Source organism: Sitodiplosis mosellana, unplaced genomic scaffold (genome assembly GCF_009176505.1).
Source record: "Sitodiplosis mosellana isolate CC-2019 unplaced genomic scaffold, AAFC_SMos_1.0 Smas_scaffold_6150, whole genome shotgun sequence".
In the NCBI taxonomy this organism is placed as follows: Eukaryota; Metazoa; Arthropoda; class Insecta; order Diptera; family Cecidomyiidae; genus Sitodiplosis; species Sitodiplosis mosellana.
The window spans coordinates 3,346,884-3,374,175 of NW_022601391.1; the positions used below are offsets into that span (position 1 = coordinate 3,346,884).

The window sequence follows — 27,292 nt, forward strand, 5'->3', positions numbered from 1 at the left end:
TTTGCTCTTCAAATTCGAAATTGCGGATCACCCCCCCCGGTCAGCAATTTTTTTCGGGAAGAAATTTACACTAGATAGAATTGATTTTTTTGACCCCCCTTGAATTTTTGGCTTGACCCCCCCTGAATTTTTTGGTGTCAGAACCTATGTATGTATCAAATCCATTCCATGGTTAAAATTGAAAATCTGGAGTATTGCTTCTCGTGCATGAACATAACTTTGCAAATCGTCGTATCATAAGCTGACATTTGCACATCGAAAATAAGAAAATAAATCAAATCTAGTTAAACTATGACGTCATATGTCGATGACACCATTTTTACATGGAACCGATTTCCCACTGATTTGAATAAACTCTGCTTAAAAACTCACATTGAATTGCACCTTATGAATATATTTATTTGATTTTGATTAATTTTCCCAATTATGTATTTTTCCCTAGAAAATTGTCAAAATTTGTCCTATTCATTTTGTTTTTCACCTGGAGATTTGCTTTTTATGCGATTCAATTTCCTATTTCTTTAATCAAATTTTTACTCATCAAAAGCGGTTACTCAATTTTAGCAAGTTCAATAAGGTAGGGTTACGAAAATGATTCTTTAAGAAAATATAACGACGAAACATACCTTACAACAGTACTGATATACCATACAATACAATCTAAGTTGGCACAAGACATGCACAACTACGCATACCACTAAAAATTACCAACACAAACAAAACACCATGCCACAATACCAACTAACAGTACGATGAATATGAAATACGTTTTGGTGATTGTACAATGCGTTGTAATTACTTTTAGTTGTAGTGCATGCAATTTCCTGGTATTTAATTTCAAAAGAAATCAAATTTTTGTTTCTAATTTTCATGATGACTCAAAGTGCATCAATCAGTCAATTGATCATTCGGATTGTTTGACGAGTATTCACTATTCGTGGAATGTAAATGTTGAACTTGTAAGTCAGTTAGAAGTCATACAAAGCGATCTTCGTCCAAAGTAGGTAGTTGAAGTTGAATATTCACGGATGCGAGGAAACACATGAAGAAGACCCCCCCAATCAGTTTTGAAGCCAATAGGTTTTGATACAAGAATAACTTGCTTCTTTCGACACGAAGTCACAGTAGTTGATTATTATTACAACTAGTGCTTTGGGATATTCTTTAGCTATGGGAATCACCGAAAAAAAACCAAATCTTACCCTTGCCACAATGTACAGCTGTCCTATACCAGAGTACGACAATATAAGTCCATCTGTAGATCAAAGGTGTGTTTCGATATTCAAACGGGCGAAAATAATTTAAGACATATTTTAACCAAATATTATTACTCTACCGGCATTTATTTCAATGGAAAAAGAAACTTTGACATTGTTCACATTTTAAATGAAAAGAAGATTATAGATATAGAACAGTTATTATTCATTTGCATTTTCAAATTCAGTTTCATCAGTTGTTGGATTTGTGACTTCACTTGGATGAGGCGTTGCATTGGTATCGGTTTGGGAATCGATTTCGATTTCGATTTCGGTTTCGGTTTCGGTTTCGGTTTCGGTTTCGGTTTCGGTTTCGGTTTCAGTTTGCATGTTTTCATGGATTTCGGGCACTTGGCTTGGAATCGCGTCACTTTCTTCCCGTTTCTTCTTCCAGTTTTTGGCTGCTGCCAACAATTTGAGGTTCGGTCTTGCCATTTCGTCTTCTGGAAATATGTAATCGAACACTTCTTCCCATCCTTCTTCGATGCCGCTATCCGAAATAATTTTCTGTCGTTTCTTCACTCGTCTGGGCAATTTTTCAACCACTTTTTCGTAAGTGTCCCTTGTTCCATTTTCACTTTCAAAGTCTCGCCATGCCTCCAACAAAATGACGCGGTTCTCTTTCTCGGGGGAGGTTTTGAGTGAATCATTCGCCCGTTCATATACTCGTCGTGCTAGTGATATGTTCAAGCCATCATCGTTTTCCTCACATGATAGCTCAAATTTTGCATACGATATCCATACTTTGACGTGAATGGTACGTTCCAAAAGACGTTCGTACAGTTGGCGGGCAAGTTCGTTTTCACCTTGATTTACCTCGAAGTCGATGTACGATTTCCACAACAATTCCGGCATATCGAGACGATTTTGTGTGATAGCCAACTCAAATATCGCGCGCGCTCGATCAATGTCACCCAACAAGTTTTCCAGTTCGGCAAACTTCATCCAGGTGATGCAGTTCTCTGCGCCAAATTCTAAAAATTTCTGATATAAAATGCGACATCGATCGAATTCACGCAGTTGTATTTCTAATTCAATATAGCCACGGAATAGCTTATCTCGCGGACACATGCCGATGGCTTGTCCCAAGGCTTTTCGAGCGATAGACAAGTTTTTGCATCGAACCTCAAACTGCGCGTACATTATCCAAATTTTGCTAAATGTAAACACTTTATGTGGAATAACTTCTAGGCATGTTTTGTAGACTTGGCGAGTACGCTCTTCATTCTGTGCTTCGATTTCTTCGTACAACGCATAGTTTATCCATAGGTAAATATATCTTCGCCATAGACTTTTATCTTTGCTCGGTGGTACATTGGCAATGGCCCGTTCATACGTTTCCCGAATGGTCTCGGCCTCGCCTTCACTTTCAATCAAACGTAAATAATCGAACCATGCATCATAGTTGGTTGGATTTTCGGCGATTTCTTGTTCGTACTGAAATTTACGTTTTGACACAATGACGTCTTCGATTCCCGACCGGTCACCGTATTTCTTCTCATGTATTGTGTATGCCTTATAGAGATCGTTAGTTCTGTCTTTGGGTAAATGTTGCAATGCATATTTGTAAATGACACGAACGCGATCATGTTCTTTTTGTCCTTCTTCAAATCGTGCAAACGCTATGAACAGCTTCTCCTCCATGTGCTCTTCGCCGAAAAATTCTACTGCTTTCTCGTAGATTTGTCTGGTACCGTTGATAAATCCATGGTTTTCTTCGAATCGTGCAAATTTGATCCAATTTTTCACATCTGGATGCACCATGACTAATCTTTCGTAAATTTTTCGAGCTCGATCGATTTCCTTGTATCTTAGCTCAAAATTGATATAGGTGTTCCATGCTTGCTCCTCTGGAAGAAATTCTAGCCACCTGAAAATGATACATTTATTGATATTAGTTGTCAAACGATATAGATTGTCTGAAATGTGTACGAACCGTTCGAATACAGCGCGAGCCCCTCCTAGATTTTCCAGCATTTCCTCCATATAAACATATTTGTACCAAAACTGATTGACCCTTGGCAAAATTGTGACCGCACGATCGAATAGGTTTCGTGCATGATTCACCTGTTTATTTTTCATTTCCATTTCGATATACTTTAGCCATATTGTAATATTGCGGTGATCGTTGTCGATGGCTCGTTCCCAAATAGAGCGGGCACGCTGAATTTCCTTCTGTGACTCTTCCCATTGTGCGTATTTTATCCAATTGCTGACCACCATGCGATTCTTTCGTAAATTATCTTCAAATGCCTTACGTTTTCGGTGTTGATAGTCAGCCAATTCAGCTGGATCGGAGATTTTCTGTTTTGGTGGCGGTGGCAAAATTTCCAAATCACGTTCTTTGGCTTCACGTAGCAGCTGTTCGGCTGTAATTTGAACTTCGGCCGGTGCTTTGTTTTTCACCTAAAATCAACAAATATACATACATGTATGAAAGGTACACTTTTTTGATAAACCGCTTTGAGGTTAATTTCATCCATATTCAGAATATATAATAAAGATATTCATTTACCTTTGCCACTTTGGGCATTTTTTGCGTTCTCTCCATGATTGATCAGTCGTCAACTATCTGCTTTCGTCCAGTGGATTTTTGATAAACTCGTGATTTGTTTTATATTTATGATTTTGAATGGATGCACAACGTCTATGTAATGCGGCGATCTCAAAACGTATACAAAACGCAAGCTATTTTGGCATTTGGCAGATGTCATATTCTGTTTCAATGTTTATCGTTGTGCGGCGCCACTGTTTACTCTCAAAAAATTGACTGGAACTATTATCGTTACGAAAGTTCATATTTCATTTTCCATCGAATTCAACTCATCTGTTGACAAATGAACACATACCATTCATGTGATCTAAATTAAAATGAAATGTTTAATTGGGAAAATTTTATTGAAAAGACTCACACGTTCAACCGGTGTGAGTCTCGCGAAGCTGGTTAATATCCATCAAGATTTGCTTTGCTTCCGAAATTCGGTTGAAAGAATTAATTCATTCAAGCTCACGGTTATGTATAAATAAACAAACATAACTTTGCGACAAACCACAGAATATTTCGATTCTCCCCACGACGATTTGCATTTATATTGGAAAATTAAGATTCATCATATCAAGTAAGCGAGAAAAAAGGCAAAACATCAGAATAAATCACCTCAACATTTTATGCAACGTCAATCATTATATTTTTGGGAATTGTATTTATACGGAACAGTAACTTTCTCGGTATGGTTTTGTTTTTTGAAAGCAAAAATTACAACATGATAACAACTGACGTTCATTGGATGAAAAATATGGAGATAAATTCTGTATCTCACTGTAAAGTTGTCTCATTTTTTATTCGAGTAACTTTTTCTGATGCCTTCGAATTTCTTTTACGAACATGAGCGAAATTGGATGATTTTGGGAGGCATACATACGTTCGCTACTGTATTTTTTGGCGGATGAAATTAAATTCAAACAAAAACTATCGGTTTGAATAATGCAATAACAGGACTAATTATTTTTGTTAGGAGCACGGCTAAAAGTGGTAAATGGTATTCGCATGTGATTGAAAGGAAAAAAATAACTAAGGAATTAAACTAAAGTGACATGTACTGCAGCGAAAATTCCCAGAGATAAACATGAACATCTATTTTCATGGAAATTTTTTGTTGATAATTTAGAATTAAAACTCAAACCAATCCGGCCACACTTCGATTTTTTAGTTGAATTTCTATATTCATATTGCTTATACTTCGTTCATACATTGATGAAGTTTAGATCATGTAAAAGACTCGATGTAAAGTGAATAAATTTCGTTGAATTTTATGTTTTATTTCCTTATAAGTTCCTCAATGCGCACCTTTATCTTCAGCGACAATATGCTATTGAATCCACTTATGCTGTAATAAACGGAGAAAATCTGTGACATAGATTCATATGTATGGGAATAAAAGCGCGTAAAAGCCAAAGAAAATAGACAACAGAGTCGTTTGATATGAAAAAGTTCAGTTAAAATGAGAAAAGGAAAAAAAAGAACCAAACAAAGAGGACGCGAATAAAGGAGAATCGCAGAATAAAACAGAATATCCAATGAGTTAACGCATACAGGGGAAACACAACGTATTCTGGTTAACTCTGTATGCACATAAAAAGGGCAAATTGAATTGTGTGTTTGTGCATGTTTCCATATTTTGTTTCATACCCGTTTCCCAGCTGAGAAAATACATAGATGATAATAGTAACAGATGCTTGTGCAGAGCTCTGTGCCGAAAATCGATTCCGTCAGCTCTCCGCTGTTCTTCTATTTTTTCAGATGGGATATGATTGCCGTTCCACAGTGATGAAGGAGAAGATGAAAGAAAATCACTTCATCTTCGACAAATGGTGGCACCGAAATTGAATATGACATGAGCAGAGAAAGACATCCCGAGAGTAGAGCCGGGTACTGGGACTGTGAGCGTATCCACTTATATATATATATATATATATATATACGTTCGTGATAGTCGATAAATACAATTACATACACACACAGAGTGGTATCGAACATCAACACACATTCAACCACAGTTACAGACAATTTTCCGTTTGTTTTCCTTTTCAGCCAGCAGGTTAGTTATTTGTCGCTTACGTCGTATTTTCATCGTTTTCTATGTGTATTTTTTTCACAGAGGGATCGTGGCGCATATCGACGGAATTATTCAAGGCATATAGACGAGTTCAGTATTCAACCATGCTCAGGTGTGTACACCATAGCACACATCGTAGCGTGTGAAAGTGCATAAATTGGAAAGAAAAAAAATATCTACGCAATGATACGCAATTTTATCGATCAAAAGCAAATCCATAGCCAAAAAAAATTCATAGTATACAAACATATTACCAAGCCAACATAAAAAAAAATCGATAGAATAAGGTAAAATGAGACAAAACAAACAACTGTAATCAGTAGTAATCAAAAGCTTATTGGTGAAAGAAGAAAAACTGGTCAGTTTGAACAGTGAATTGAAGTTTCATTGACGAACAGCAAATGTTCACATATAAATCTGCCATCCCATAGAGAAACAAAAAACGAATCTAATGTGTGTCCTAGTGATTTCATAGAAAATTTAGTGTAATCGACCCAAAAGCGAAAAGAGCTTGAAATTTGAAAGAAAATTTGGAATTCACCATACATTTTCAATGATGAGGAATTTATCAATATAACAAAAATACTCGCAAACAAAAACAAATTCATGTGTGTGAAAAAAATGGAAGTGATACACTTATAATCTCCGAATTTTACACTTCACTGCTATAACCACGTTAAGAAAAAAAAAAGAAGAATGTAGTACAATTTTAATGATTTTCCAATTCAAATGAATTTTATTGAATTATCCATTTCGCATGGACAAATTCAACTTGACCTTTGTGTAGGTGTTTTGTTCATAGCTGAGTTCAACGATTTCCTCGATTGACAACATAGTGCTTTCAATTATTTAAAAAAAAAAGTATGCCTTCGCCCGGCTTGTATCTAATGAAAATGAAAACATGAAATATTTCAAGTAAGAAAATCGAGAAAAAACCATATACATTTCGACACATATAGATATGTATATACCAGTATGTGGATAAGAATTGAAAAAGAAAAAAAATGCGTTGTGTAGTGTTAAGGCTAGTGGATATATAATCCGCACGTTTTTCTATGTGTGCATTTCGAAGTGTGTAAGAGGATAGCAATTTGTATTTTGCGGCTGTTTGTTGTTATTACGGCCGATAAACACATTTTCATCGTTGACTTTTTCTAGCTGGAATTTCGATGGATAATAATGGAAATATTATCATTGAAATACATCGTTTAAAGCTGATAAATGGAAAATATCGATTATTTGAAATTGGTGAAATCATTTCTATTCTTCGAACATCCAGAGAAAAGTAAAGAATTTACATCTCGGAGCTACATTTGTTTATTTATTTGATTTAAATGTTTCGCCCGAAGAAAAAAAAAATCCAAATCGCTTTCAACACGTTCAATTGTTGGTCGTATGCACGCTCAACGCTCGCTTGGAAAATTCATATGAAATATTCTCGGGTGTGTGTTCGAACGAAAGAGTTTTTAAATGATTTCACAAATGAACACAGATCAATTTTCTTGGCACAGCCTAATGAAATCGGAATTTTTTGAATGGAATTTCATGTGATCTTCGAAATGTTGCACACGCTCCACACGAGCGAATAAACTAACTCGTTTAAACAAATCGGTACGGCCCGCCTGTCAATGCCTCACAACTTTTTGTTTGCTTATTTTCATTGTATTGAACATCCACCGATATTAAAAGCTGTTTATCTAATGGAAATTATCGACCGAAAAAAACAAACTATAAATTCTACTTTGCAACTCTGTCTGTCGTCACTTCACGCATGCATTCACCTTGTGACTAAATCCAATTTAGCTATAATATGTGTAGCACGTTCGGGTTGATTTGTGCTGTCTAAATATGAATGACATACGGTGGTCGAGTTTAATATATATTAATTTAACATTAGAATGTGGGCTCTTGAAAGTTTTATTCAAAATCTTGCACTTCTAGTATTTTTTTGTACGTTCTACCATAAAACAGCATTAAGCAATTAAATGTTTTGATGTGTATATAGAAGACGATAGCTCATAATCAATCATTCAATTGCGAATTTTTTTTAAACTGAATTGGATTTTTCCGCGATTTCCATGACAACATAATGGACTTAGGGTTTTTCAGCCAAGTCTCTCCCCCCACAAAAGGAATCTTTTACAGCTTATCTATCCGCAAAAATAGATAAGAATAAGAAAAATACTGAGATAATCTTCCCACTTTGATGGAAACCCTTTATCTTTCATCTGTAATTGGTGTGGAAGTCGCGAAAAATCAAGGTGAATATATTTATTCAGTGAAAGTTCTGTGCTGAAATTCATCTGAACTGACTTCAACGTCAAATGTCCATCACATATCAAGTATTGAATATTAAAAGGGCGTATGACATCAATGGGTTAATTAGACAATGTTCCGCCTCTATTTATCTATGACAAAAGTCGTACGGACTTTTCCTTTGAATTTAAGCCAATACGATACAGATGCAGCGGGCACATATTCGATATTCATGAAATACCGTATAAATAGAAAAACTAAACATGTAAACTATATATTTACTGTCTTGAATTTACAATTATAAGTTGAACACTTTTAATTTCTAATCGATGCTCTCCAAAATACCATTCTATGATGAAATCCGCATAAAACTGACATGGCATTCGAAATAGGCAAAATATTTAAAGAGGCCCTGGCTTTGATGCTGTTCATCCAGCGTAGTTCTATATTCAGTTTAACGTCCGCTTATTCACTGGATGGTGAACGTTGCAAAAAGTAAATCACAAATGATTCCGGATACCTAGTAAAATTAGATAAGATATTGCGAACGGGGTGGGGTGAATATTCTACAGCGAATGAAGAATCCGTCAACATATATGCCCACTTCTGTATTCCATTAACGATTATTCCATTATTATTATTTTTTTACTTCAAATTATCGATTTATATCAAGCAAACAAAAAATTGTTGGCATGTGAAAATATTGGCCGATTTTCCAGAGCCAAAGAATGAGAAAAACAAGTTGGTGGTCGCGCATAAAACTACTCATTGTATTGCAGGCATAGACGCCTCTTTATTTAATGGTTATATTTTACATGACCCAATCAGAAAAAAAAATTTGAACACTAAATAATATTCGCAATTTGTATTGAACGCATTTTTCGAAATCTATTTCGGATATGTTGCCATAAAAGCTATTAGCACAAGCATCAAAACGGCGATATGGATGGATGAACGAATGGATGGAGAAAGAAATGATGGGATAAATTGTAATCAACCGCGTGATGATAACTAATCGCACATAAAGCATCAACAGCATCAGTAGCAGCGTCGGCAGCAAATCAATTGGATGTCTTATATTTATCAAGTAGAAGATATTGGACTACTAATACATATGAATATATGATTAGAAGAACCATATAGATAAAGTAACTTGGTGATTTTATTTACAAAAATAAATAAATCGAAAAGATACACTGAATATGAAAAGCTTGCACGTAAACCCACTTTGAATGCAGTAAAAAAGCTTCTCTTATGTCGTTATCATGTTGTCACTTTGTTCTCGACAAATTTTTTCTCCTATCCTATACAATTAGAACACACATTCTCCGTTTGGATATGGATATAAAGAGCCAATTTCTGCTTGGACGAAATTGCCATACATGTGCAAGGCCAATAACTTTATTGACTCATAACACACTGTGCGACAAATTTTCTTTTTTGCAATGGCCAGCAAGAGAACTATTTAGATGGCGAGACTAAAATTAAAAACCTATGTGACTCGGTGTTTTTCACGCAAAAAAATTAAACTCCCCATTTTGATTGGGCGTTGCAAGAAATATTTTTTTTTCGCACTGCAATCGTTGATAAATATTAGTAATTTAGTTGAATTAAAATTTCGATTTAGATTCTAATATTGTGACAGAAGTGTTGTTAAATGATTATGGATAGATATATGGAAAAGGTTCCAATTTCATCGATAATTATCGATTATAATTTCTAGTGTTGTTCCATTAATTTGTTCAAAAGGAATGCATTGAAGTATGTGGGAAATGTCAAAGATACCTCAAATCCCGCTTAAAGATTTCCTCCGATTTTCTCCGCTTTCCTCCATGTTTTCATACAGAATAATTGATTCATTCAACTCGTTTCTTCGTATTCAATCCAATATTTGGTTGATGATAAGATGCTAGAAAGATCAAATACAACACATGTCACATTTTGTCCGAAAAATTGCAAAGTAACTACTACGGTTGCCTTCATTCTTCTTCAAAAGCACCCCTTCTTCCCCAATTTGTTTGCTTCATTTTCCGTATTTGTAAAGCAATAATTTCGACTCTGAGCGAATGTCGTCAAAATCGATAAAGGCGGAGCATGGAGTGTGAACAATACCAACAGCGGCCGACCAAACGGAAATTTGATTGCTTCTTTATTTACAATTTGCTATTTTTCCCGAAACGATATAAATAAATTTACTTACGTGATCTGAGTAAATATTAGCATAAGTCGGATACGACTGAGTAAAGACTCAAGACATCAGTGTCTCTCACGTGAAGTTAAAATACAAGTGACTAAATTTATTAGGAATTTTCAATCAAGAGAAATAATTTTATTTTCTGTGTGGCTTGTCGGAATTTCAATTTTCGACTTTCATACTTATGAAAGTGTGAGTCATTTGGTTTCATAATATTTATTTTTGCCCTGCTTGGAATGTCCCCATCTTTCTGTTTTTCGTGTCACATGAAGTGGCATCGAGGCAGTAATCTCCAAAGCGCCAACAAGGGAAGCAAAATCATTAACTCTAAAAAGCAAAGTCAAAGTGCTTCGTTTCATTGTCTGTGATCGTTGCGCGATTGTCGCAAAATGAAATAAAAAAATACTCTAACAGCGTTTTACTTGGATGTTTGCCGTGGCCGCGATTCCATGTAAAACTATACAGTATATACTATTCTACGACAATGCGAGTCGCAATAAAAACAGCTAGCGGTAGCGCGCGTCTCTCTCTGTGTATATAGTTTAATGTTGATTTTAGGCACGCATACCGTCCTATGAGTATAAGATCCATGTATATGGACCCTTTCTGTGTTTGTATTTGTGTTCGTGTTTGTGTGTTGTGCTCTCGTGTGTGCACGACAATACCAACGTACGAAACAGACTAGACTAGCTGTGACAAAGGCAGCTCGGAACGGTCAGTCAAACAGAAAAAAAAATCATCGACACTCAATTGTATCTTGATAGAATGATTTTTATATGATTATTCCTAGGCATCTCAACAGAGAGCCAATTTCAATTATACTAGCCAACTTTAAACTCGAAGTTCGATCGGCTGTCGCTTACTATCGTGAACGAATTTTTTTCTTACTTATGTTTTCATCGTGCTTTGAAATCGCTCAATGGAAGTGCGTTGGTGTGCTTGTGTTCGTTTCTCTGACATTACAGTAGATGTTGCGTGGATTCATGTGTATGGAAACAGTGTGTGCATAGAATGTGCCGTTCAATGGTGAAAATACGAATTACGAACCATCTCAAAAGAATGAATGTTACTCATATTTAGAGTCATGTTCTCAGTTCGCACACATAGCAATGCCGATGTGGATATGTGTTCAAAATAGATTCGTCGCGTTACGACGTCAACGACTTGATGTTCGTCGAGTTGTCTGTAATCATCGTGCTATAACAATTACAGCACTATGGAAAAAGATAGTTTGAAGCCCGCAAATATTGCGTTCTACTATCAAATACTTCGTGATTGTACAGCCGTATGCTGTTAATACGTTTCGAATGTGTCATGGATGGTAAACAGTTGTAGTGATTTGGTTGCTTCGTTGTTGAATACTCTCACCTTACCGACCAATTGGACCAAAGAACAGGCTATACACTGCAGTCATGTTGCTCTAAAGATTTTTTTCGTTGTATGTCGCATGCTTTCTCTATCCTGCTCGGTGATACAGCCTGTTTCTCTTACTCATTGTTTTTCCATCTCATTTAGTTCTCTTGGCATTTGCTTTCACATGTTCTCATACCGTTACTGTTTGTTGTCGCTGCCGTGTGTATTATTATCGAAATTGTCTCTATTTTGTCATTTTCATTAAACAGTATTTTTCATTTTTGGTTCGTGACTATTCTATATATTTTTTGTGATTAATATTTATTGGTTTTACGTGTATATTAAATTTCTGCAATTTTGTTCGAATTTATCGATGTAGCTCGGATTTTTTTTAAGTGGTTTCAATTAGAAATGAGCACAGCAATATAAAGCTGAAAATATTCAAAACTTCAACAAAGTGTATAAGCAAAAAAAAATTGTATACATTTGTATAAATGCAATACAACTTTGACAGTTCTACTAATTTTCTTTTTTCGATGAATGATGTGATTTATACCAGATCAAACCCCAGCGAGATGGGGGGATAAATGAATGAGCGTACTTGTAATGTGGGTGTGTATTCAGAAATAGTGCATTTATACTGTAATACCCATCCCATTGTTGCACACAACCAGCTGAAAGTGTACAAAAAAGTGTAGTGTAATTGGATTGAAATGTTGCATTTGTCATTATTCGGAATTTATATATTTATGTTGTTTTGAGTGACTCTCTTTCCCTATCGTTCGCTCACTCACTCGCTCTTGCTTTTTCTATCTCTCTTTCTCTTTCTCAACTCAAAAGTTATTTTAAATTAGAATATGTATCTTGTGTAAACGATTCGATAGAATGCCGATCAATGTGTGTTTATGGAACAGATTTGTAGTCTAGTTTAATTGGGCGGACATCAGTGAATATTTCTTGTTTAATGTTTATCGTGTGTTTTGTTGTTGTTGTCGTTTTCCTTCTTATTTCTTTTTTGCATGAGCCACACAGTTACAGTCTTAATATTCAACTCATTGCTCAGCTCATGTGTTTACTGGTAATTTACTGAAATTTGTAGAAAAATGCAAGTAATAAGTGACGTCCTTGACAAATTTATTTCTTCATTACTTTGAGCTACTTCATTTTTGCACATTTGGTTGTTCAGCTCCAGTACAAACAAAGCACGAAAACAAAATACCCATGGAGAGATTGAGCCGATTGCGGCGGACAGAAGGGCAACGGAGATCGAAAGCAAGTGTAGCGCACACAAAACTCAATACACGTACACGTACACATTGCATAGGCATAAACATTACGCTTGCCTATTACACTGTTCGACTTACTCTGCTCTTAATTAGAACATAAAAATTACTAGTTTTCTATGGTCGGCCAAAGTTATTATCATTGTCATTATTATTATTATTCACGCATTTACAGAAATACACATGATTCATTTGAATTTTAATGCTTCTGAATCAGACCCAGAATCAGAATCTCTCTCTTCGTATGTGTCATTCAATTGGTTTTTGTGATAGGTACATTGAACTGGAGATATTCATGTAGATATCCAAATTGATAGCTAATTGACAGGACGTATGATTCAAATTAGAGCCAATGTTGATGTGAATCGAAACCAAATCGACGAGCAATATGGACGTTCGTTGTCATAATTGAGCGAGAAATTTGTTTAATTTTTTTAAAAAAAATATAGAGATCTGTTTAACAATCTCATGGGAAAACCACATTCTCGAAGATACTGATCAAAGTGAATCCATACATAGAAACCAGTTCTAATTTATTCTAATGCAAGAATGACTTAAAACAAAAGATTACGTTCATTTACGCAATCAAAGCATCCACTCAGAATGTAAACAGAGGAAAAATAATTCTCCGTGAATATATGCATATACATATATATAACACAATGAATGCTCTAATGATTCGCCATGTTCAAAACCAACTATTGTTCCATTCAAATAGCTTCATCGAGTCAAGTTTTCTGACGCCTCTGCGTTTGAATAAGCAGCATGTGGCACAGTTTTGATCCAATCATCACTTGCTTAATTTGTGCCATTTGTCTTATGATCTTTCATGCAAACAAGCAGCGTTTCCAATACGGCAAAGTATTTTTAATTTAAAATCAAAATACGGCGAAAACAATCTTTAAATTTTCCAATCAACGGACGTACAGTTCTTTTTGAATTAAGCTATTCTAATGATATACCGCTGGGCTAAAACTGAACATAAATTTCCTCAAACACTTTGCATTCGTTCAACACAAATGGAAATATCACACTTTAGGCAGATAGAGCTTCGTAGATTTAGTATATGACGCCTCAAAACAAATTTTACCTGTGAAATATACAGGCTTAAGTGCAACACAGTTGCCCACTGTGATACACTTTATGCGCTTACATATTATGTAAGTAGTGCACAAAATACGCGAATTAATGTATTTGAAGGGTATTTATCCGTTCGCGAATTAGCCAGAACTCTCACAATTCGAATGCATTTCGGCTTTAAATTCGTAACAAAATTTCAATGAAACCGTTAAATTCGATAATATCGACAGACAAAAAGAAGCAAATAATTTTCACTTTAACCGCTAGAACAAGATGGGGTTTATATTACGTATATGGAAAAGTATCACGGTCTCACTGGTGTCTTTGCGACCACCAAGGGTTAACAAAATTGGATGTTAGCTTAAATAGCATTGGATTTTTATGAAAATTCCATCGAATCATCATAAAATAAAGCGATAAAATTGGAAACACCTTAGGCGTTTGCTTTACATTTGATCAACGTCAACTGAATATCGAGAGAGAAAAAATTGCAATGCATTAATGGCCAATTGCTATTTATAATTAATATTGTAATAAAAATGTTCTCAAGTAAATTACTGAGTAAAAATGTATAATCACTTGTATAAGTTGAAAAAAAATCGTATTGCATCAACTCTTAAAATGCATACAGATGCATAGCGGCCACTGATGATCATCCCTCTTTTCATATGCAAGATTTGTTATTTCAAAATTGGTTTAATGTATTTTTTTTTTTTGCAGCAAAAAACACTATTTGTCTTTGTACTGAGTAAAATACTGAACCAAAGTAGTAGTACTTTCTTCCATAAATACATCATATTGAGCGTATAATTAATTACAATTACAGTTACAGTTTCTAAGTGAAAATTTGGAGAATGGATGTGATTCAAATGTTTATAGACCCAAACAAATCAAAATGAAAACGAAGTTAAATTTAAAACAAAAGTGAACACGAATGATTAAAACTTTAAAAGAAATTGCTGTTCGATTTTTGTGTTCTGCGTACGACGGCCAATTTCATATTATGTAGTATATGAACAATATCGAACTATTTGAAACTATTTGCCATTGAAGCAAAATGACAAATTAATAATATCTCTGTGCCAGTGATTCAATAAATTAGTAATTTGAACGATGTGAAACGTCGGTGAAATTAGTAATAAAAGTACGACCGATGTCGATTGAACAAATTGTGCAAGTTAAATGGATATACGAGAAGGTATGAATTTATCAATCAAAAGAGATTCGATATCATATTCATGTAAAGTCATCTTTTCATCATCGTCTGTATCCGACCAGAATTAATCAGTGGCAGAAAGTATATGACCATAACAGTTAGATAATAGCAGCAATGCCGTTCGTATGATCTTAGCTTACAGAAGAAACAGACAAAACTAGTTGGAATCGACAATAATTATAATAATTTTTCGTTATATGTGTTAAATTAATTGTGTCAAAAATCAAATTAAATATATTATACTCCGATTTACTATGAGGGTATTTGCCTAATCGAAGACAAAAGCATCGTTAGAAGGTGCGGAGAACCAACCGCTTAGTTACCGCACCAATTTCCAAGGAAACGTTCATTCAAGCCCCATACAAAAGACGACAACAATGGCCGACTTGGAAGCCGTTCTAGCTGATGTCAGCTACTTGATGGCTATGGAGAAGTCCAAATGTACACCAGCAGCCAGAGCCAGCAAAAAGATAATTCTACCAGACCCGAGGTAAATAAAAACATTATCTGCTCTTTCAATAGCATTCATAAATATCGATTTTCATTTTAATGACAAGAAATATTGAAGTGGAAACTTAGCAAAAATTGTTGGCCATGTCAAACTGGGCCAATCATGTTGGCATTGCAGAATGCTACTTGTCCACGATACTTCGTATAATTGTTGGAATGAATAAATGATTTCAAGATTTGTCCATCAGTGAGAGATACAATAGTCGATAGAATCATTGGAAAAACGACAAAAATATAGAGAGAGCGCTTCAAAAAAATTGGATCGATCAATCGAAGTTTTTGCAAGCTGTTAATTGACTGAAATAATAATCCATTTCAAAATCTTCTATACGTAACAATTGTTGCAGCAAATCGAAAAAAGAGAGCCCAATAATGCATCCATTGGCCCAAACGACCCCAGCGCGGAAAAATGCTAGAAAGAACGGCTGAGTGCGACCTCTTTACATGCCATGCTATGCCATGCTACAGCTCTTCAATCTTACAAAGGGTCCTCACGAACTTTTTTAAGGTTTTCTGCGAAGAAAAAAACTACATGTCAGCTGCAAACTTCCTGATCAATTCAAACTGCAATCTCCCACCGTAGAAAAGATGCTCAACGTAATATAGTTACTGTCATCTATGATTCTAATGTCACTTTTGACAACAGTTATCGCTTGACTAGGCCAAACCAGAAATCGATTCTTGGCTCAGTCGAAATGAAATAATATTGGCTTACTTTGGAATGCATTTATAATAAGTTTTTTTTCTGGTATCGTTGTGTTTGTCAACGCATACTTAGTGGTATCTGAATGCTTTTCAAGCGACCGTTAGAACTGTCATCAGAAAAAGTTAGAAAACAAAAGAAGAGTTTGAAATGTACACAAATGGCGATTGAGAAGAAAACTTGATGAGAGACCATCTCAATCTGTTTGATAAGAGAGACAGAGAGAAAAAACAAAGAGAGATAGAGAGAAAAAAAGTTTGCAAACGATGTATTACACTATGTGCACACACATGTAAACATAAATTCAGTATTTGTGCACGTGTTTCTCTGTCATATGCGTCGGTCTTTTGCTTTTACTCCATTGTTTTTGTTTACTTTTGTCTATCATTCAGTTTTTTACTCTTTGTGCCTTTCAATACAGCCATATTCAAGCTACCGCAGGGAAATGAAAGTTCCCATTACTAGGGCAGTATCTTATAGTAGTCATCTTATGCTCTCATTCAAAATCATAACGCAAAAAGGGCCTATACTTCAAACAAACATCTCATTTGTGAAAATGAAAAAGCAATTTTCCTTGGTTGCTCGTACAAAGCATGTTTCAATTCCAATTCCAAAACAATATACGTATAGCTTTGTAGATTATTTGTTCTATGCACAATTTGCTGCAAGTGTTCTTCATAGCTAGCTATTTAATAGCTCTGAATTTCGTCAAGTAATATGCCTCAGTTAATTTTTGTCTTGACTTCCCGATAGAACCAAACAAAAAATTGAGATGAAAATTCCCATGGCTAAGAACATGTTTGCATTTGAACATCGGCCACATACTAATCGAACTATGAGCATATAAATAGATGTTATGAACCAATATATAAAATTATAAAAATTGAATGCTTCAGCTTCTCAGATAAAACGGCAGTGAGCTGTAAATAATATTTACACTGAACGATATCAATTATGAATTGAATTTTGTGAGTAAATTCCTGTTCAACTTGCTACACTTCAACAAATCGTATGCTTTGAGTTATATCCAATCCAATGTTTTATTTATCAATGTGATGAAAAAATGTAAAGAAGCGGAGTGTTTTTCATTGTTATTGGCGATACTAAAAAGTATTAACGCCCCTGAAACTATCCCGAGCACCGATTTCCATTTTGGTACATTTTTACTTGACAAATGTAGGAGAAAAGAAACACTAGAATACAATTAAATTTGAAGGGAATCACTTCTAGTTTGGGGCCGATACACATCATCGAACATATATTCTCTCGGAGTTTTCTGAGTTGATGGGATCAAAATGGTGTACATGCTTATATTTAAAGAACACATAGACCGATTTATAATCTTCTGTAACATATTGACTTAAATTTTGCGTAGAAGATGGATCAATAAGTGACATAAAAGTATGCGCCAGCTTGATGTTAAACAAAGATGAAATGTTTTTTTTTTCAAGTATTGACACTGCAGGTCTCTTTAGAAGGCATACAGCTATCGGTATTTAGATGGAATATTCATTGTAATATTCGTTCAATATTATTCTGATCAATCGCAAATATATAGAGAACCCTTAAGTCTAATTCTAAGCCAACTTTCAGTGGATTATTTGGTTCATTTAATTTATTCTCTTTTCAGCGTTCGGAGTGTAATGTATAAATACTTGGAAAAAGAGAATGAAATAAGCTTCGATAAAATATTTAACCAGATTTTAGGTAAATCTAAACACAACAACTATAGTTTCCGATCGATTCATGCGATTTTCTTCTTCCATGCAATTCAAATACGTTTAGGTTATCTCTTATTCAAAGACTTTTGCGAAAATGCATCTGAAGAACCAGTTCCACATCTTAAATTCTATGAAGAGGTAAGTGTTTGTAATGGCTAAGTGGAGAAGATAATTTTAAACTAATAAAAGCATTAGTCCATTTGATTACGAACTGGTAGTTTACGTAATCGAAAATGCGGTATTGTTCAAATTCCGATATGATTCACATGCAAAAATATTTCTCTCAGGAGCTTTTACTTCTACGATCGGACTTAATCTTAACAATAATAGTGATTGACTGTCTGCTGTTAACAACAAACAATTGAAAACCAATTTTCGTATCAAAGATACGTTTATGCAATATTGCTCAAAAGTGATTTAACTTTCAGTCAGTGATTTCGAGTTTCGATATTCGCTTGTTTCTAAATTCCTTTTCAAAATAAAATTTCGTCCCAAACTTTGCGCATTCCTTCGTCGGTTCACTATTAATCGACTACAATAATAGACAAAGTTCGTATTTAAAAAATTTCGTGTTATACTCTTTAGACCAATGGTGGGTCTCACGTATTCCGAACTTAGCAAGGCGAATTCCTTAGTTTGGACAAAATTAACTCGTAAAATTCAATATTTTGCGTAAGATATGCTACGAGTCAATCTGAACATTTTTACCATCGCACCTAATAAAGTCATTTTTATCGGCATTAGATTCATTCATTACTCAGTACATACTTGTCTAATATTTTGGACAATAATTTTTCGTATTTTCCTGAAAACAGATAAAAAACTATGAAAAAACGGAGTGTCATGACGAACGACGTAAGTTGGCGAGAGAAATCTATGACAATTTCATCATGAAAGAAATGCTATCTCACACACATGTTAGTTATCGAACTTTCTTCGAATACACTTCTTTTTCGATTGAATTTGTAAAATGCAATTGTTTTTATGCGTAAATACAGGAATATTCCAAAGATGCTGTGGCCCATGTACAAAAATATCTTATGAAAAATGAAGTTCCCGTTAATTTATTCGAAGTATGTACTCGTTAGGTTATTAACTGAAAACCATTTATTAAATTATTTATGGGTCAAACCAACCTGTTAGTTGCTAAAGTGTTATTTCAATATTGTATAAAATATTCACTTCAATTTTCCAAATGTCTACTTTATTATTTGCTGATTTTTCCTCCACTCAATGACAATCCTCACAGCCGTATATAGAAGAAATATTCAACCACTTAAGAAATGAACCATTTCAACATTTTTTAGAAAGGTATTGTCTGAAAATAGAAAAAATCCAAATTTCGTTTGTACTTTGAATTGAATAATTATCCTATTGCAGTGATAAATTTACGAGATTTTGTCAATGGAAGAATTTAGAACTAAATATTCAGGTAGGATTATACGTTAGAACATATATAATATTACAATATGTGTCCATACCATCAGATCTCGATATATTTTCATATTTCTTTGATTCCAGTTGACAATGAACGATTTTAGCGTGCATCGTATAATCGGTCGCGGTGGTTTTGGCGAAGTGTATGGATGTCGAAAAGCTGATACGGGTAAAATGTATGCAATGAAATGCTTGGATAAAAAGCGAATTAAAATGAAACAAGGTGAAACATTGGCATTAAATGAGAGGACGATGTTGTCGTTAGTTAGCACTGGCGTGAGTGATTCTAAAAGCAAAACTATGCTATTACTTTCCCTGTGTGTGCGCGCTAAATACATACGAATTACCCTTTGTCTATGCAGGTGGATTGTCCTTTCATTGTATGCATGACATATGCATTTCATACGCCCGATAAATTGTGCTTTATATTGGATTTAATGAACGGAGGAGATCTTCATTACCATTTATCACAACATGGCGTATTCAATGAATCCGAAATGAAATTTTATGCAGCCGAGGTAAGTAATGGAACTCGTTATTTTGTATAAAAATCAAAATTTTCCCAATGATTTCGTCTTAATAAAATGGTTTCGTATGCATTTCACAGGTGATTTTAGGATTAGATCATATGCATCGTCGTTTTATTGTTTATCGTGACTTAAAACCAGCCAATATTCTATTGGATGAAAATGGTCATGTACGTATTAGTGATTTAGGATTGGCATGTGACTTTTCGAAGAAAAAGCCGCACGCGTCTGTCGGCACACATGGATACATGGCACCAGAAGTATTATCGAAGGGAACACCGTACGATTCGAGCGCCGATTGGTTTAGTTTTGGTTGCATGCTTTATAAACTACTAAAAGGACATTCGCCGTTCCGACAACACAAGACAAAGGATAAACACGAAATCGATCGGATGACATTGACAATGGTAAATACATGGTATAATATTACGTTCCACTAATGCGCGATTTAAACTGTCTATCAAGTTCATTGTGCTGTATCCTGCGATCAATGCTCTAAATGGGCATTGCGGTTGCTGCATTTTACCACAACGGATTAAGGAAACATGTGTTCTTGGATAAATGGGCATGCTTGCATATTGCTAGGTATGCACTATGCATTATTATATGCACTATGCAGCGAACTGCCGACTTAAAAAAAAAATCTTTAAAAGATTTTCTCCGACCCAAGACATGTCTAACAAAGCCGTTCAAACTTAGAAAAGTTACCGCTTACATGTTATACTTGAGCCAACAGGATTGAATAGTTTGTTTTTCATAGTACGAAAAATCGTCTCTGCGTCGCAACAAATTTTTTCAAACTTATAAGAGAATAGTTAGAATTCACAAGCTTTTGGTTGATTTACTAACCGCTGCTTTCGTAAATCAAAAACAAGACAAAATATACTGACGCGATTTTATATATTTCAATCACTTCAGAATGTGGAACTTCCCGATTCATTTAGCAAAGAATTGAAAAATCTGCTGGAAGGATTACTAATACGTGATGTGGATAAGCGATTGGGATGTCGTGGTCGTGGTGCCGAAGAGATCAAAGAGCATCCATTTTTTGCTGGTATCGATTGGCATCAAGTATACATACAAAAGTACACACCTCCATTGATTCCACCTAGAGGCGAAGTAAACGCTGCCGATGCATTTGATATTGGTTCGTTCGACGAAGAAGATACCAAAGGAATTAAACTCACTGAAGCCGATCAAGAACTTTACCGATACTTTCCACTCACAATATCTGAAAGGTAGGCTCATCAGTTCGGACTTCTTTTGCTCCAAAATTCGGTGGTTCCAAGAATCCATAACTTTTGAATGGTCGAACACATTGACTTGAGATTTTTGTCATGGTTTATGTTTTTTGTTTCAAAAACTAATTTTCTATGCCGTTTTACGGGTTCAGATGGCAGCAAGAGGTGTCGGAAACTGTGTTCGAAACAGTCAATTCAGAGGCCGATAAATTGGAACAGAAACGTAAATCAAAGCAAAAAAATCGATTTGATGCCGATGAAAAGGAATCCGATTGCATTTTACATGGGTATATCAAGAAGCTTGGAGGTGCTTTTGCTTCAGTGTGGCAAACAAGATATGCAAAACTCTACCCAAACCGGTTAGTAACTCTATAGAGTGTAAAAATATTCAATGTTCGTTCACGCATGAATTCTAAGGCAATAATATTTCCTTTCGGATAGGCTTGAACTACACACTGAATCGAGTAATACAAAACCGGAGCTCATATTCATGGACCAAATTGAGGAAGTGTCACCCGAATTTGTTCAATACAAAAATGAACAATGCATTCAAATTCGATTCCGCGATGGTATCCGAGACGGTCGAGTTATTCTAACTAATCCCGTAAGTAATTGGTAGCTTGGGGAAATGTTAAATCGTCAATTTGATTCACATGGATTTGTTGTTTTTTTTTTCAGGATGAAATTGGATTAAAAGAATGGGCTTTGTCGCTACGGTCGGCACACAAGTTGTCACAGGAGCTGCTAGGTTCAATGGCACGAAAAGCTGGGAAGATTTACGGTACGGGGGAGAAGTCCACATCGGTCATGATTAATAATAACATAACTTCCTCTGGGGGTGGAAATGCAAATAACAGTGGGGTTGGTGGTGGTGGTAGTGGTGGTGGAAGTGGCAGTAGTAGTGCACTTAATAATCAAAACGTCGCAAAAAATACTAATGGAAACTAGCGCTTACTGCTGCGATCACGGTCGTTTGTTGAACCGGATCGTATACAAGAAAATGCTGGTCAAGTCAAGTGTAAAGATACCTAGAATGACACAGCCGATGATTTTAAAACCAAAGATGAAAATGCAACATTTTTACCGTTAGAAAACGCGATAAATTTTAAAACCAAAGTTAATATTCGAGTGTAATTGTGATGACATTACTATTACTGATATACAAATTACTGATTAGTCAGCCAAACAAACAATCACATAGACGTTAGAATGGCGTTAGACGGATAGTAATTGATAAATTGACGTAAACTAACAATCGGTCATATACATTCTACAACGTAAACTAATCTGAAATAGCGTTCAAAACTATATAACACCAGTAATGAGCAATTAAACATAGAATTCCCAATGATTTTCATTTTCCAAAGATATGCTGCGGACAACTTTGGTCAGTCATTGATAAGAACGGTTCCGATATGGATGAGACTTTCAGTTTTATTTTTTCGTACGTCATTTAACTATTTTCAATGGGTTTATCATATGTATTTAGCTGTGATGATGATTGAATTCATCGCAAAATTTTCTTCCCCACCGCCATATTGCCTACCAAACCATAAAGGTTACACGAATACTATCGAAACGAATTCGTTCAGTAATGATCTCATTGTTCATGCTTATATAATTCGTTCGTTTTATTTATGGAAATATCGAAAAATCTATTGAGAAATCCTTCCATCCCAAACACTACTCTTACGGAATCTCCATCGAAAAAGAGGCAAAAATCCATTTCAATATTTCACGTCCAACCCAAACGAATATATTCGAAATATTCAAATTCACATTGGAAGATCGTCGTTCCATTCTAATGAAGTGAGCAAATTTCAGGGGATAACGATTTTTGATCACTCTTATTGTGGTCATCATGTGTAAATTGTCTAGCATTTTTTCTTCTAAATCTTGCGGTTTGTGCAAAATAAAATGTTCTGGAGGAAGCAATGCACTCTGCCCCCCACTGGCTACGGTACTGATCAATATTGTTCACTTTCATCTTTTGATCGTTTTTCGACACGGAACGATCTTTTTTTGTAAACGGCAGAACTATAGTTCTATTGTGGGCGAACCATTGTTATCATGTTATCATTTTGATCGTAGAAAATGCATGTCATCTTAATGAGATTTTTGAGGATTTGAGGTCCATATTATTCAGCATTATAGATTACAAATAAGAATGATGATAAAGTCTCATTTCTAGAAGTATCGATATCATTTGCCAATTCCTGCTGTTACGGAACTCAAAAAAACAGAACATTTTTTAATTCCATTTTGGTTTCTTCAAAAACTCGCCAGTAGAAAAAAGGTCTATATAACACACGAAAAATTATTTAATCACTCAGAATCAGCAAACCGAAAAAAAATGTCTCTTAGCTCATGGGTAGAAATTTCTAACAAAGTTTATATAATAGGTATTGAGTAAAATAAAATGTTGACCATTATAAATTTACAAACAGTACAACTGCGGAACCTATAAGCGAATATGTGACTACATTGTGCATAACACAACCGATCAAATGAAATGAAACCGAAATGAATGTTCGAAAAAAATATATCATCAAGTATGATTTTTTTGTTGTGAGATGCTTGAAATGGCGATACTGCCAATAGAACGTTATTATTTTCAGCAAATTGAAGGCAAACAGACCGTATTCTGACCAAACTCATTGTTTTTATTAAAAAAGCTACCTTAATTTTCAAATCGAAAGCCATGGTTTGGATATGTGAGTCGAAAATACATATTAACAACAAAAAATTGAAGAAAAAAATATTCAAATCCAACATTTCCTATTGGGGTGTCAGCAATAGGTGTGTAACAATCAGTGTACAGTTTTGGAAATAATATTAGATGCACCACCATTTATTGAAATATCTTTCGTTTAAGGTTGAAAAGATTTCGATGTGCGTGTTCCAAATTTTTCAAGAGAATATTCACGAATAAATCACATTTTCATGTGTTTTTGATATTCCATTCTTACTCTCAAGTAAGAAATAACATGTGTGGTCGTACTCGAAATTTCGCTTAGAAGTCATATCAATCATAAATAACCTCATGTTCATGAGGTTCATCTAACAGATTTCATTCTAAGGCTAGGCTAAGCCATGATTGAATGTTTTTTCTTTTGATCAGTACAAACAATTTTATGGTGTCAAGCGAGCGACTCCTTAAATCCGATTAGGAATTTACCAAAAGAGTTTTCAAAATATATTTCCTGCCACTCCGATTGTGCAATGAATGTACTTGTAGTTTTTCCTAGTCACACACAGCTCCATGTTCATTCTTGTTATCGTATAAGTTACAAAATTGCATTGGTTCCTGGTGGTTTTATAGAATGAACTCAAACGAAGCCCAATCTGTGAAATTCTCGCATTGTAACAACAATTGCGGGTTTGAGTATGGAATTTCCCGCAAACCGATTTATACACCGAAGAAGTACAAACATAACTTGTGACTTGTTAACGGTCACATTCGTTCAAAGACTCTTGAATTCGATTTGAAGGTGTCAACTGATACAGTTTTTAAAACATACGTCTATCCTTTTTATAGTTCAAGTGAAAAAAAAAAATTGGAAACTATTGAAAATCGGTCTTTGGTAGTTTAAACAAACGAATTTGGACGTTTGTTCGGTCCCAGAATGTAATCAATCGATGCAGAATGTTTGGTGCTTACTGATATCAAAAAAAATCCTATTTATATCAAGAAAGTAATGTTATTTCCGAAAAATGGAATTTACAATCTCCTGACTGGCTATTTCAAAATTCATGATCAAAAATTAAAACTCATCAAAAAAATGTCTGGAATCGAATGCGATTTAAAATGTGCGCTGAATGTCCAATCTTTTCGAGTATCATTCTCATCTGCACAAAAAGTAGCCCTCAGTATTTTCGCCAGATTTGTTTACATTTTTTTCGTTTCACAAAACAATAGGTGTCGTTAGTGGTTGAAAAAGCATCTATTCATAGTAAAGATATATGAAAATAGAAGAAAAAGGAATGTAAAAGCAAATTTCGGTGTGACATTAGCAAATTAGAAATAAATAAGATGTAGATTTCAATGTGCCCCCGTAAACTTAAGACACGAAAAAAAAAACATGTACATTTCCATTTCATGCGAAAAACTAAACACGCTAACATGTTAATCATCGACGACAACATAAGTAAAGAAGCGCCATGCCAATTTTACGAGAAAAAAATTCACCAAACGGAAAACTAAACAAACAAAAATACATCATTACCCCTCACTCACCTTTTTGAAGAACACGTCGTTAATAACGCAGCATTTTAAATCGGATCAACAACAACAACAGCGTAAAATGAAAATTAATTACTGTTCAAAATTCAATACTATAATATGTATGATATGTATTGTTTATCGTCTTAAGATTTAAAAAAAAATGGGTGTTTTGCAAAACCAAAAAAAAAAAAATTAACCAAATGAAAATCAATACCAATTTAGTACATAAATAATTTAAATAGGGAATATTTGAATGATTGACAATTTTCAAATTGTTTCTTAATGGTATATAGGGTGTTAGCGAACATCGCGTAAATATTTTGGCCACGTATTCCTGAGTAGTCTATGTGGTTGAAATTTTGCACGCAATCCTGTTACACCCTATATAATAACATATACCAGCCCGACTGAATATAATGAAAATAATTGATTTGCATATTATTTGCTGCCCCTTTTTTCATTTGGTTTTGTCGGTACAATTACATTTGCCGTTTTTATTTTGAACACTAAAAGTGACTAAAAGAAATATCAATTCTAATGGACAAATCACCAAATTCAATTTAATGCGTTTTATAATCCAAATAACGTACAAATACAATGCCTTCGCTTCCGGAGTCAATAGCAGAGAGAAATGCCGTAATAAAGACGGTCTATGCATATGCAAATATAAATCTTGGCAACATTCATTTTAATTTTGGCCAACTGCTGCATATACCATGCCTATGAAAAATTTGTTGTCTCCATCAAGGCGACATCCTTCGGTTTATTCACATTAGTTTTCTTTCTTTTAGTTTATTCCATTTTTATTTTTATTTTTATTTTGTTATTTTTCTGACTCCATGTCCACTTTTTTATTTTATTATTTTTATTATTTTTTTCTTTCATTTTCATTTTTTTATTTGTAGGTCTTTGATGTCTACAGAGATTTGCAACTTGCAACAACCAAAGAAAAAAAATGTATTCGTTAATAATAGTAGTCAACTTAGAAAAAAAAAAACTTTTGGTGTTGGCGTATAAAACTCTTTTGATTCCACATATTCATTTAAGCTGTAAACTTCGAAATAGTTAACGTAAACAAATGCAAATGTTATACCAAAATGTGGCAATTTTCCAAGACAAACAAAAAAAATTAATCGTCTCTTTGTGTTTCTTTTCTCACGTTTGACACAAAGATTTTTTTTTTAAATGAATTTAAAAGCCACATTCACAATTAATGTTCATGAGTGTGTTTTAACAGTGAAAATGAGAAAAAAAAAATTAGTAAAATGAATCGTAACAATCAATTTATATGTAAAAAAAAATGTGGACAAACAAAACCAAAAACACTATCAATTAATTGAACATAGAATCAATAAATGAATAATAATTTAATCGAAATAATTAGTTTGTTAATTTCATTTGAATCATTCTTCAGAACAGCAAAATTTTTCCGGCAAAATATTTAGCAAGGCAATCGACTACAATTTGGATCGGAACCGTAATGATTGAATCAATTTTGAACAAAAGCTGTTCAATCAAAATTTCAATCTCCATAATATTCAATGGAATATGTCTTGCGAATAGCAAGGATAGCTTTCACACAGATTAGCAAATGAAAATTGAACCATTTGTACGAGCACAACAAGAACAGCTCGGTGCCAGAGTGCCCTTAGTTCTCGGCCGATTTGAAGCAGG

The 27,292-nt window shown here is 34.5% G+C and overlaps 3 protein-coding genes across 52 annotated transcripts in view; 1 reads left to right on the forward strand and 2 right to left on the reverse strand.

Moving 5' to 3' along the window:
• Positions 1-391, reverse strand: part of LOC129574175 (protein lifeguard 1-like) — a 6,937-nt gene extending 6,546 nt beyond the window's left edge. The window contains exon 1 of the mRNA XM_055455767.1: positions 373-391. The gene's annotated coding sequence lies outside the window, so the exon portion shown is untranslated. The remainder of the gene's footprint in view (positions 1-372) is intronic.
• Positions 392-1,311: 920 nt separating this feature from the next.
• LOC129574166 (protein crooked neck) lies at positions 1,312-3,969 on the reverse strand. Its single transcript, XM_055455680.1, has 3 exons — positions 3,772-3,969; positions 3,193-3,662; positions 1,312-3,126 (listed from the first exon to the last, which is right to left on the reverse strand). The coding sequence occupies exons 1-3, from the start codon at positions 3,805-3,807 to the stop codon at positions 1,419-1,421; spliced, it is 2,214 nt and encodes a 737-aa protein (XP_055311655.1). The 5' UTR covers positions 3,808-3,969; the 3' UTR covers positions 1,312-1,418.
• A 1,945-nt stretch (positions 3,970-5,914) lies between these two features.
• LOC129574167 (G protein-coupled receptor kinase 1) lies at positions 5,915-26,995 on the forward strand. Of its 50 annotated transcripts, XM_055455725.1 has the most exons (18): positions 11,841-11,959; positions 12,235-12,278; positions 14,865-15,236; positions 15,317-15,744; positions 18,098-18,174; positions 18,253-18,326; positions 19,004-19,105; positions 19,187-19,261; positions 19,438-19,499; positions 19,569-19,620; positions 19,710-19,901; positions 19,988-20,143; positions 20,233-20,559; positions 21,071-21,390; positions 21,546-21,752; positions 21,835-21,997; positions 22,072-22,174; positions 26,524-26,995. In XM_055455725.1, exons 4-18 carry the CDS (start codon positions 15,632-15,634, stop codon positions 26,529-26,531), a joined length of 2,031 nt encoding a protein of 676 aa, XP_055311700.1. In that variant the 5' UTR covers positions 11,841-11,959; positions 12,235-12,278; positions 14,865-15,236; positions 15,317-15,631; the 3' UTR covers positions 26,532-26,995. The 50 variants fall into 50 exon arrangements, 49 of the variants coding, with proteins under 49 accessions (XP_055311685.1, XP_055311675.1, XP_055311671.1 ...); XM_055455731.1 differs by lacking the exons at positions 11,841-11,959; positions 12,235-12,278 and adding an exon at positions 11,001-11,309 and having other exon boundaries at positions 14,759-15,236; XM_055455732.1 differs by lacking the exons at positions 11,841-11,959; positions 12,235-12,278 and adding an exon at positions 11,016-11,036 and having other exon boundaries at positions 14,759-15,236.
• Positions 26,996-27,292: the final 297 nt, after the last annotated feature.

Coding starts and splice junctions, on each gene's coding strand:
- LOC129574167 (XM_055455700.1), top strand. CDS start 15,632: ATGGCCGACTTGGAAGCCGTTCTAGCTGATGTCAGCTACTTGATGGCT. Junction 19,902..19,987: donor TGTCGTTAGTTAGCACTGGC/GTGAGTGATTCT, acceptor TTGTCTATGCAG/GTGGATTGTCCTTTCATTGT. Junction 20,560..21,070: donor ATCGGATGACATTGACAATG/GTAAATACATGG, acceptor CAATCACTTCAG/AATGTGGAACTTCCCGATTC.
- LOC129574166 (XM_055455680.1), bottom strand. CDS start 3,807: ATGGAGAGAACGCAAAAAATGCCCAAAGTGGCAAAG. Junction 3,663..3,771: donor AAATGCCCAAAGTGGCAAAG/GTAAATGAATAT, acceptor TGTTGATTTTAG/GTGAAAAACAAAGCACCGGC. Junction 3,127..3,192: donor GCTCGCGCTGTATTCGAACG/GTTCGTACACAT, acceptor TATCATTTTCAG/GTGGCTAGAATTTCTTCCAG.